This window comes from Lampetra planeri, chromosome 42 (genome assembly GCF_965212315.1).
Source record: "Lampetra planeri chromosome 42, kcLamPlan1.2.h2, whole genome shotgun sequence".
NCBI lineage: Eukaryota > Metazoa > Chordata > Hyperoartia > Petromyzontiformes > Petromyzontidae > Lampetra > Lampetra planeri.
In genome coordinates, this window is record NC_136148.1 from 2,975,452 (window position 1) to 2,987,950 (window position 12,499).

Sequence of the window (12,499 nt, forward strand, 5' to 3'; positions counted from 1 at the left end):
GCCCGTCAGAAGGCCATTCTGGCTCAGAATCATAAATGGAGTGATATTGAAAACCTTCCCAAACAGGACAAACTTGTATTCGAAACATGGAATGCCATCCCCAACACTTATATAAACATGAAAAAGTATGCATTTGGAGTCCTGTCGATCTTCGGCTCCACATATGTATGTGAGCAGGTCTTCTCCAACATGAACTATATTAAAAACAAACATCGATCACGCCTCACAGATGACAGCTTGCAAGCCTGTGTGAAAATGAAGGTGACGTCTTACAGCCCTGATGTGCAGACACTGTGCACTGAGGTTCAGGAGCAAAAATCCCATTAACCAGGTAATTTAGCTATTAATTTGCAAAAATATATTTTACATTGTTAAGTGAAAAAGTCCTTTTTTTATTCAGATTGACAGCTGACTGCACGATCCTGTATATAGCAATAAGGTAAGAAACAATATATGCAGTGTTATATTTGTTTTAAATGTTGCAATGGTTTTGCGGCTCCCAGTTTATTTTTTCCTTCGGAAACGGGTCCAAGTGGCTCTTTATGTCTTAAAGGTTGCAGACCCCTGGGCTAGGCATTGGCATTAAGCAATGGCCAGCGTGTCAACAAGGCTGCAGAGTGGCACAGTGTGACTGGCACGACGTCTGTAAGAATTTCCACTGACACACAGTGTGCGATTGGCACGACATCGATCAGACTGCCCTTTGACACGACGAACGACTTTCCGCCTCTTGTTGGCATTGAGCCATTTGGACGGCGTCTATACGTAAAAAAAAAACCTAATTTCATTTCAAATAATTATTTTCTGGAAGCCTGCGCCACAGCCTCGGCTCTCCGATGCATTTTCGGGCGCCCGCGTCACGGTTCAGTTTCTCGAAGAAGCCCGCAGCACCCTGGAGCGGAACAAACCCAGCCCGTGCGACCCACGTGGACATTCTGACGTGACATCGCTTCACGAGAAAAGCCCCCACGAGCAAAACGGGCCTCGAATGGGGGGGCACTGGCAGGCAGACTTGAGCCGCAACCCCCCCCCCCCCCCAGCTCACAGACTTTGCAGACGTCGTAATTGATTTCTGCTGGTGTAAACAGAACGTATACCGGCTGTAAATGAATCTTGCACGGGCTATTGGAAAAATTAATTACCGTACTAATCTTGCTGCCACGACCCGCCTCTTGCCAGGGCTTATTTGTGGTAATTCTAGCCGGGAGTTTGGTTCCGCTGCTGTGGCGGTGTTGCCACGCGCTCATTTCGAGCGAGACTTTCCTAGCAGGTGCACGCCCGCAATCTCTCCTCGTCAAAATCCGTTGTTGTGTTTAACGGCGTTTGGTTTTCTTTTTCGGTACACGGGACGGACGGAGGATATTCTGCTGACAAAGTTCTTGGGCACGCACCAACCTGTTGCCAGGCAATGGGAGGTACCTGATTGCAAACGTCGGTGACCTGAAATTTTCGATTTAAAGCTTTCGTGACTGCAGGGATTCATATTCTTGGTTCTTTCGGTAAAGTCACGTAGAAGGGAAATAATAAAATAATATTAATATTAAACAATAAAAATTTTCACGACGTTTCGACTGCAACACAAGCAATCATCATCAGGTGTGAAATCCACAGCAAGAAAATTGACCTGGCCGAGTGGTTAGCACGTTTCATTGAGGGACTGTATTGTCTTGGTGTAAGTCTGCGACTTTTTTGCCGTTCTTTTTGTCTTACCCAAGCTGGGAAATTGGTGTACTTATGCAATTTGAACTTACGTACCTTATTTACGCAATTATAATTTAGTAATTTACTTACCTTTTCTATGCATTGCACTCCTAAGTTTTTGTTTTTATTGTTTGTCGTTGTAACTTTCTGACCCACCCCTTCTGGGCATCTGTGAAAAAGAACTTCATAGCTCATCGGATTTCTCCAGGATAAATAAAGATTCTGATTCCGACAATCATTACTTGTTGCAGAGGCTTTCACGGTTCGCACCCTGCGGCTGCCCCGGTTAGCGTGAGGTTAACCTCGCTGGCGAGATGTTAACTACCTCGCCTGGTATACAGAAGGTCGTGGGTTCAATTCCGATCCTGCCGCCTACATATTTAGATTTTTCTCCGTGTCCTCCCTTTTTTCCCTCCACATTTATAATGAACATGCGTTTAGAGTATTCGGCCGCAATAAACTTACACGTGTTAAGCCCAATTCGTTGAGCTATCATTTGTGATAGCCAGATCGCTTCAGAAAAAGAGCTATTTAGCTAAGTGATAAAATAAAAAAAATTGGTTAGTTTTAGTGAACCATAAGTATTCGCTGTCTGCTTCACAGTGACATCATTCGCAAAAGAGGAAGTGACGTGTCAGCGTCAACGGTTCAAATTTGTAAAATGACTCGCAAGTTTACTGACTTTGGTAAAACCACAAAGCAGCGTTGACCCTTAACGCCAGACTTACCTGCCGGTGAAGCACACTGCCCACGGATTTATCCTCGCACTTTGAGAATGGCACGAAAGAGCACAATCTGCTCGTTATGATGACGATGACAATGATGATCAAATGCAACCACACGGAGTTGTGTAATTAGACTTCGCCGTCGCCAGTGCGATCGGCGGCGGCATAAATTACGAAGCTTTCTGTCAATTCTTGCCCCTTATACTCGGGCACATTATGGAGACGAATGCTCTGAGCAGCCAGGCTTTCTGGGGGGGGGTTAAATTATGAAGAAAAGCATTCATATGAATGCTTACCTTGCAGGCTAATGGGGGGGAGGGAGGGGTGGAACAAAAAATGCCATTAATATTTAAAAAGGCGAGAATAATTGAAGCCTTTATTTCCAGCCATGAGAGGGACAGTGACTGTCCTGCAAGGGAGGCCCGGCCTCAGGTACCGGAGACAAAATGACACAAGAGGTGCCACTAATGTGACACCGTTGGTTGGCAACCAATGAAAATGAGTAATGAGTGCAGCAGCAGCAGTAGCAGCAGCGCGTTTGCACAAGCAAATGAAGCGTATTTTTTGTTTGCGGAATTAATTTGTTGTTGTTCTTGCTTTGCTCTCCTATCTTATTAACGAGCTCCCCGGTACTCCTTCTCATAACGCCGGCCGGTGCTTGTGTCGCTGTTGCGCCCGCCGCTAATGAGGACAGAGAGGCAGCCTTGAGCCTCGGCCCGGCGAGCTTGGAGGCTTCGTCAAATCCGGCGTCATTGTCCACGTTGGCAGTGGCTACATTAAGTAGATAAATGTACACCTCCATAAGAGAGGTTTTTTTGGGTTAGATCGCGTAAATATCTAAATGTGTCGTTAAAACCCGCCACCACCCGACACAGCCAACTAGTAAGGGTTGTCACGTGAACAGAACGTGGCCAATTCGTCACTAGTACAGCACGCCAGTGTGTTGGAGAGCCAAGCCACAACATTTACAATCTGAGTTACGACGTTTCGCCAGAAATTACAACCAGCTTCATCTTACTAGTTGGCTGTGTCGGGTGGTGGCAGGTTTAACGACACATTTATTTACGCGCTCTAACCCCAGAAAAACCTCTATTATGGATCATATTGGTCGCGAAAGCCTCCTGCGTGTTAAACTGCACACCTGTAACGGTGGAGGAGGATGGAGGGAAAGGTGAGGAGCAAACAATCAAATTAGACAATTGGCTCCTTTTTATGTTTTCCTCAGCGGGACGCAGTTGCCCGCAACTTTGGTTTCTCTTGCGAGTGCCGTTTCGCAGCAACGGTCACAGTTGCCACCTCTGAGGTGCAAATAAAATCGGGACATCACAATGTCACGGGAGGAAGACTCACGTCACAATTTGAAGATTGGAGAACGTCTACACGAGTTGCGCATGATTACACGATGCTGTCGGTCGCCTCGGTAGACGGAACGATGCTGGGATATATCCAGGATGGGTGGCGACTCCGGCGACGGTGGGGGTAACGTCGTCCTCAAATTGTAAATGTTGTGGATTTACTCTCCAACACACACCGGTGTGCTGTACCGGTGACGCATTTGGCACGTTCTGGTAACGTGACAAACCTTGCCAATTGGCTGTGTCGGGTGGTGGCGGGTTTAGCGACGCGTTTATATTTACGCGATCTAATCTAAAAAAATAACCCCTCGTCTGTGATGAATAATATCGGTGGCGAAAGCCTACTGTGAAACTAACAGTGGGGAATGTTGACCATTGGCCCTACCAGGCCACAGGCCTTATCGTTGCTAGGTAACGGCACCCGGAGGAGCAGCTGCTGCTGATGTAGCCGAGAGAAAAAGAGGCCTTTAGCTCGCGGAGGTCACATTGTATGAATACAATAATGAGCCCTTAAGCCAAGAAAAGCCTCAACGAGTCGCAAGGCTCGTTTTTTCTTTTTCTTCTCAGTAATAAGTCTTAACACGATGGGTTTTGGTCGGTTCTGTATGAACGATTGTTTGGCTGATGGGACTAAACTTACAGTGCCCCGAGAAAACCCAAACACATAAGGGAGTAACGCCCGGAGCTCTGCACGGTAACATTCGGCAGCATTACTACACACGAGGTGATTTGTAGACGGCATACCTGTCAACCCCATATCGGTGCCTACCTTATTACAGACAAATTCAGGCCTTATTGTTCGCCCCGTGTGCTTATAAATCTTAACGTTCATCCTACAAAGTCCCATCACAAGGGAGAAACACAAACAAATCGGCAAAACATTTATATTTTGCCCGTATTGGAACGGCTGTGCGCCGTATGGACCTGAAAACTAAATTTCCCTGTACAAAAATACTGGGTAAAACGTGTGGGTTGACAGTTATGAGACAGAAAAAATGTGCAATTGTCAATCACGTGAAGCTTGGTCTCCTCTCAGTGCTCCCTTGCACATCACATGACCAAAACAAACCACACTGCACGAGTTTTAATCTACCAAAATTCATCATTGTGGCCGAAGAGTAAAATCGAGGTTCCTATGACAAACCAAACCAAGCTCATTAACGTGGCTGCCCGCTTCCAAACCCTCGCCCAGGAAGAAGATCAGCCTTTCAAGGGAAAGTGACACAAACAACCGGCAAAAAAAAAAAAAATCTATCCGTAAAAGACACACTGTGAATAATTCATCGCAGCGCTTTGAGTGTCACCATCATCCCGGCCTTATCGTCTCCAGAGCCCACTCGATCCTCCCGTGTCTACTCTTTCCGAGACCACCACACGCAGACAGACACTGGACTTTATCGTTCGAATTCCTTGACCCCATTTTCTTGTAAGTCATCGGCCGTTCGTTGACTAGTGGAGTAAACGTGCCACCCAAATTATTACGCCGCTGTAATATCCCCTGGATTATAAGACGCTCCAAAACGTGTTTTTTACGCTCACGACACCTTTGGCATCGTTTTGAGGAATTTTTATTTTTAAAACCTTGATTATACGATATACGGGGAAAGTGGGAATTTTTTTAAAATAAATATAAATTTATTAAACTAATCTAGTGGAGTCTGGGAATAAAAGTTCATCTTATAATCGTGAGAATATGATACACGTCCGACAGAAATAAATATATTGGTTAGAATTCACGGAGACATTTAAATGGGATATCTTTATAAGTTGAATATATGATAATAATAATTCACACCCCATCCACGATAATCCAATGAATGTTTGTGATTAGGGGTCATGATTCGATTCAAGAATGGATTCTTGTTTGTCTCATTTCCCCCCATTTCGATTATGTTATTTTCCATTTGTTTTGTCTCGCATGACTAAATGTAGCATTGGCATGAACTGTAGATAATCCATCCTTACACGCACGGTTCAAAGCAAGTATCAGGAGTATTACGGTTTAAACACTTTAATTTAATACATTGATTCGTTGCTACCTGCCTATAAACCTAATAACAATGGAACATCATTTTTTTATTTCATCTCTTTGTCAATTGACTGTTGGATGAAGTCCTCCCAAATCTATTGTCAGTCTTCGGAGTTGTTTGGCCTCACTTCACCACACTGGTCAGGGCAGATCGACAAAAAGCGAGGCACTGTGTCATTTTCTTTATGTGGAGCAGAGGTGGAGTTATTCAGGAGTTAGCACACTGGGCCACAATCCCAGAAACTCTGGGTTCATTTGCTAGCTATGATACACAACATCGGTGCCAACTAGAATATGACCTTGTCTGAGTCTCCATTAGATCGAGTCAGCATGAATGACCGCCGGTTGTTATCGCGTTGCTATCGTTGTGCCCCGAGGTTGGCCTTAACAGGTGCTCACTCGCAGCTATGTAGGGTTTGCCACCTCTGAAATAAAAAAAAGAAACGGGACATATCATGGGAAGAACATTTCAGAATACCGGAAGAGGTGACAACCACCTATAAGCACATCATCTTGAGTGGCGTGTTATTACTACGCAACTGTCAAAAACCGTGGCTTTTAGTGTTGTGAGAAGATGTATAGACTTCCCTGGACAGCAACTACTTCAATAACAAGAGGTCCGAGGAAAACCAGGACAGGTGGCAACACCCAACCGAGAGAAGTGAGAGTTTGCTAATGGGCACTTTGCTGTTGTTGTTGTCGTCGTCGTTGTCTGAACCCAGGACCCAGCACGCGCGCGGGAAGATGGAGGCGGCAGACGCAGCAGCACACGCAGCCCAGGAGGCGTCGAAACTGGCGCGGATGATCTCCAAGGAGCTCGCGCCCACGTTCCACCAGCCAGGTACAGCAACAACAACAACAACGACGCATCGTGTACGGATTGTCGCTCGCACACACAGTACCATCACGTGCAGAGTACAATGCTGCAACATACACGCGGCGTGACGGATAGAGCGTCTCACACAGCAATGCGCACAGATCATGACACGCACGCTGACAGCTTCACATACATCACGCACAACAATAACAACGAAGATTCCTCCGTATAGCCTTAATAGACTTTTTGGAAAGGTGCTGTTAAGAAGCACATGTGAAGGCCGGCACGGCACACGAGGAGGTGGGTGGCCAGCACCACGCCCGGCCGCCTTAATCTCCCGAGTGGCGATGTTTACACACCGCACCAGGTACTCATTTGAGGCTGAGTCAACATAGGGGAGGCCCAGGACCGGTTCTGATAATCATCACCAGTGTTGGCCGTGAGCGGGAATCAAACCCGGGTAGCACTTGACACCACACACACACACAGATCTGCACGACAACATCGACGTGGTGCCATGTGCAATTGCGCATCCTCCGACGGTGCAGCAAAAGCGGCGTTGTCATGGCAAATAATCAGTGATTGACGGCGCAGGCTCTAATTGGTGCCCTAAGCCGTCACGGGTGATGCACGTTTAACGTATCGACCGCGTTTTAACAATGCGGCACCACATTGTTCTCGACCGATGTCTCACGAATTTATTTATAAAGCAAAACTACCCCGGGGGATATTCTCTTCCTATCGAAACGCGCGCTTGACACCCAGCCATCTCGCTTGGGCAAGGGCGAGATGAGAGGACCTCGAACGGGAAGGAAGTAAAAACAAAAACACAAACAACCCACGGTGCGTCCGCGTTTACCGAGCGGCAGAACGCGAGCGAATGGCCTCGCGGCTGGGTGCGGATCAAAGGTCCTCGCGCTGAGCGGAATTTTGATCCGGGAGCCTGAGGCTGTTTAATAAACGAGCAGCGCGTTGACCCGGCTCGTTAAAACTCGTCCTTAATTGGAGCGTTTAGCACTCGCCCGGCAAGTGCCGGCGGTGGCCCGCGTGTTTTCTACCCCTTCGCACGTTGCGCGTAATTTTGGACGGAGAATTGGCGACGGGAATTTCGAGCAGAGGTCGTGCCACGTCATCGCAAGGGGCCCCCAAATCCGTTCCACGGTCACGGTGTCGGTATTGATTACGGCGCCAGGCGACGCACCTGCCCTCGTGCGCCCCCCCCCCTCCCCCAGCCTTGCTCGCGCGACAAGACATCAAAGGGCAGCTTCGTTCGCACAAACGTCGCATCCTGTCCTGGTGGGCAGGAGACCCTTTTGGAATGTAATAATGATGCCATTCATTTATCCAGGAAGGCCTCACTGTATGTATGTATCCAGCAAACACTTGATTTGGCTTTCTCTTTCTCCAAATAACTCAGGAGGTTCCTAATCGTTGTGTTCAGACACTGAGCGAGGCCAGCACCACTGAGATGGTGCGCTTGAATCCAAGGCCGTAATTATAATATATATTGGGGGGGGGGGGCACATCCCCCCCCCCCCCAATATTCAAATATGCTCCAAATGTCCCCCGCCAATATATTGCTATAAAATAGATTTCTGTTTTTATGCTTGTGGTTATGGTTGTACTTTATTTATCCATAATCTCTGCCATTACATACAATGAAACAAGAAAAGGTAAAAAAATTAACAGAGCAATGTAATACAATACACTATTAGATATAAATAAAAAGTCCATCCTACGTGTTAGTGATGTTTTAAAATATTTTAGGCAGGAGATGGCAGGAAATTCGTTTGAAATTTGATATTTTTTTCTGGGGGGGGGACCCCCAGACCCCCTGGAACTTTGGGTCCCCCCCCAATGTTGACTCCATGGCTACGGCCTTACTTGAATCTAACAATAGGGCGTGTGGGTCTATCTTTGACCTGGCTCATAATCGCCGCATCAGTGACACTGACCGACCGAGCCCACTGCCGACAATCCCTGAGTTTGCCTGGCGTTCTGATGCCGAAATGTGTGGGGCCGAGACGGACAGGCGTGCATCTAATAACACCTCAGCGGGGCGCCCTGAGTATCTCACGCTCCTGTTCCATCAACCGCTTCAGCACGCCGCCCAACTGTGCCGTGAGTCGCGGCCACGTCGAACCAGACAGCGCGCCGTATCGTTCAACCACCTGCATCATTGGCCCGGCCCCGCTCTCCGGCAGACCGGATTGGTCGCGCAACTCCCGAAGCTGTTATCGCGCGGCTCACAAACTAAAAACCGGGATGTGTAAAGTCCACGTACTTGCCATTCGCGGGAAGAAGAAGAATAGGGTGCTCGTTGCCAAATTGAGCGAGGCACAGCTCCGGGAAGGGTGGCCTGTGTGGCGCACGTGCCAGGCAGACATTTAATGAACCAACGGAGAGGCACGCGCAACTGTGTCAATGATTTTAAAAAGATCATTCTCATGTAATTGTCTTATATATTTTTTAAAAACCTCTTACGTTTTTCACCGCGCGTGGCAGCCGTGATGTTTACACTCGAGCCTGCCAGAAAACGTTTTAAAACTGGGCCGGAATTGAAAAAAGCCGGGAGGGGGAACGTGGGGGGGTAGGAGGTGGGAGCAGGGGAGGTGGTGGGGGGATGGTACTAGAATGCTCCGTGAGCTCGACTATTTTAGTTTCGTTGTGCTAGCCCCCGTGATATATGTTATAAACGGTAACCAAAAACACGGAGGCTGCGTGGCAAAATGCTTGTAAAGTGAGTTACTGCGGCTGTTCCTGCTGCTGCTTCTGCTGCCACCGCTGGTGCTGTTGCCGCTGCTGCACGTGGCTGTAAGCAGGCCCGGTGACCGAGCTCCCAGCAGCGTGTGCCACGTGTCTGTCCCAGATTTAGTCCGTGGGCCAGAGGATACATTGGTCACCAGCTTTAGTAGCGCCTGTTTATTTATACGGCTAATGAGGCTGCATTAGAGAACCAGCGAATCAACGAATAACCCACTCACTTCAAGTGGTTATCGCGTAATTCACTGTTATCGGTCACGTAAAAAAATTGAAACCGCGAGAGTCATGTCATCTCAGGTGGTACCAACGAGTGAAGTGTCTGGTGTGGGGCTCATAAACTAATACAAGAGAGTATTGTGTGGAGGAGAAGCTGCCATGGTGTTACTGCAGGGGTCGGGAACCTTTTTGACTGGGAGAGCCATAAAAGCCAAATATTTCTAAATATATTGCATTGAGAGCCATATAGTATTTTTAATGTATAATAAATTAAATGTCTTACTTTTAATGCGACTTCTGGTGCTGCATGGTTTTGCTGATGGCCTTGTAGTCTGGTTCGTACGTGGTGAGGTTGAGCTTCATGCAGGCGTTGAGGCCCCGTGACCCGTGAAATTTATCTTCAAAACGAATTTCTGTTTACTTTAAAATGACACAGTATTTTTCGATTTAAAGCTTTCGTGACTGCAGGGATTCATCTTCTTGGTTCTTTCGGTAAAGTCACGTAAAAATAAAACATAATATTATGTTTTATATAATATAATATTATGTTTTATTTTTATTATTTTATTACTTCCCTTCTACGTGACTTTACCGAAAGAACCAAGAAGATGACACAGTATTATTAAGCAATATCACAAGTATTTTAAAATTAGTTCCAAACTGATTTTTTTTCAACTCAAAATTGTCTGGGAGCCATATGCTGTCACCGGAAGAGCCATATATGGCTCGCGAGCCATAGGTTCCCGACCGCTGTGTTACTGTGTTCTCTGGATGTTTCGATGCTCCAGAAAGTAAGACTCACCCCGAACCTCTTCCTGGTGTCAACGCAGTTGTACAAATCTGGCCTCACACGCACACACATGAAGCATTTACTGCATCACAATACGCACCCCCAACAGTGGGTCTTATATTGCTGAGAATACGGTATTGGACTTGCAGTCCATTGAGCACAATGGACTTGCAATCCAGAGGTTCACCGGTTCGATTAGATCTTTGGATGGGGCAGTTCAAACGGTGGTGCGAATTTCTCAAATCCCCCATCGCCCCTGTCCACCCAGCGGTGTAGATGATTGCACCGTGATTGATCTCCAGGCTGCGTGTGGTGGGGTACGAGTACTGACACCTCAAGCCAGCTCGAATTGTTACCACTTTGTGGGCAGTGGACAGTCGCTGTGGTCATCATCATCGTCATATGGTAGGAACGTGGAATTCCTACCAACCACCGCCGGCTCTGGGCTGCAAACAGGAGAAGAGTATCGCCTAATGAAGACACTCTGACGTTCTAAATCATCATCACCACCGTCATCACGATCATCATCGTCATCACTGTGCCCACGTTTTTGCCCACGTGCTCGTGCTGGCGGTGGCCGGGCACCGCGGCCGGGAGAGAGATGCCCCCGCGCCTCGCCCCCGGGCTCGTCTCCCGGTGACCTTTCCTTCGCGACGTAGGCACCTGCCACCGGGCACCGCGCATGCCGACCGTGACGAGTCTGCTCCTCTCCCCGGCGTTTCGCGTGACCCCTTTCTGCCACGTGCCGCTCATTCCCGGTGCGACGTCTCGCCGGGTCCCTGCAGAGAATTCTGCTGCTGCTGTTGTGCGTTGTCGTATACTCCACGCTGCAGGGACGCGAGTGGTTTTGCGGTCACGTGGCTTTGTCGTATACTCCGCGCTGCAGGGACGCGAGTGGTTTTGAGGACACGTGGCGGATATTGCAGGTGTCAAGGAAAGCAATCGCTCGCACTCTAAACTCCCGCGAGAAATAAAAAACACACACACACACACACAACACTGGCACAGATGATACAATATCCAGCAGTGTGTGTATGTATGGATGTTGAACTTCTTTCATCTCAGTCAGTCGACCCGTGGCACCTGGGTCTGACCCGTGACCTACTGGCAGCGGGCGTTCGACACTTCACGTGGCCTCAACGTGCACATAGCCTGGCACAAGCGCTGTGGTGATGCCACTGCCACTTAGTGGCGAATGGCGGTGGTTGTTGTTGTTGTTGAACTTCTTTTGCACCGTACTGTGCAAATTGGAGGTTGCGGGGAAATGGGCTGCGCGTATACATTCACCGTGGAAATGGTTTAACTCTCTCCTCGGTAGATGAGAATTTATTTTCTCTTGCGGAAAGACTCCCTGCACCCATGGCAATGCGCAATTTTTGGGGGCTGCGACCGTGGTGACTAGAGACTTTGGCTCGACAATTAAAACCAAGCCTGTATGTTTGTATGTTGAACTTCTTTCGCACCGCACATAGCCACCCGTGCTAACCGGAGGCGCTGCTTTGATCCCTTCTTAGACCAGCACTAATAACGCAGATGCTCATCGCATGACAGTGTCAAATGAAATGGTTGTCGCAAGTGGGTTGATGGATTCACGACAGACCGAGATGATTGATGTGTTTTTTTTTTTACTTATGAACCAAGTGTGTTCATGGATTAAATTTTGATGAGTTGGCATAAACAATGTCTGTGCAACATAATGCAGATATCAAACTCCCGAACACAACCCATTATAAAACATCAGTGCTTTGAACTTATTCAAACGCAACATCAATGTAAAGCCTGCAAGGACAACAACAAAACAAATTGTGCATTGTATAAAAACAGGCGTAAACAGTGAGAGTGGAATTCAACTAAATAGACGCGTACAAACATTTCAATTAATTCGCCTTTTTAATAGCCGAACAATCTACTGCGCCAGATGCTCGCGGTGGCGTCGTGTTGGTCTCCGACGTGTTTTTGGGTTTCGCCGAAAATAATTCGCCCGAAGCTCTCAGGACGCGGAGCAAAACGTCGGACAACCCCCTATCCACAATGCGCACTGCACTGCCCGAACACGCTTGAGGGGGGAACGATCCGAGCGGGGCTCAGCGTATGCCACGGGTG

General features: G+C 47.8%; 2 protein-coding genes across 2 annotated transcripts in view; both read left to right on the top strand.

Annotated features, from left to right (window-relative positions):
- The window catches only part of RBIS (ribosomal biogenesis factor), a 575,724-nt gene extending 575,276 nt beyond the window's left edge, over positions 1–448 (top strand). The window contains exon 5 of the mRNA XM_078613766.1: positions 401–448. The gene's annotated coding sequence lies outside the window, so the exon portion shown is untranslated. The remainder of the gene's footprint in view (positions 1–400) is intronic.
- Positions 1–12,499, top strand: part of LOC144732306 (junctophilin-2-like) — a 51,252-nt gene that overhangs the window by 23,177 nt on the left and 15,576 nt on the right. The window contains exon 4 of the mRNA XM_078613768.1: positions 6,533–6,651. Coding sequence (XP_078469894.1) covers positions 6,533–6,651 — 119 coding nt within the window. The remainder of the gene's footprint in view (positions 1–6,532; positions 6,652–12,499) is intronic.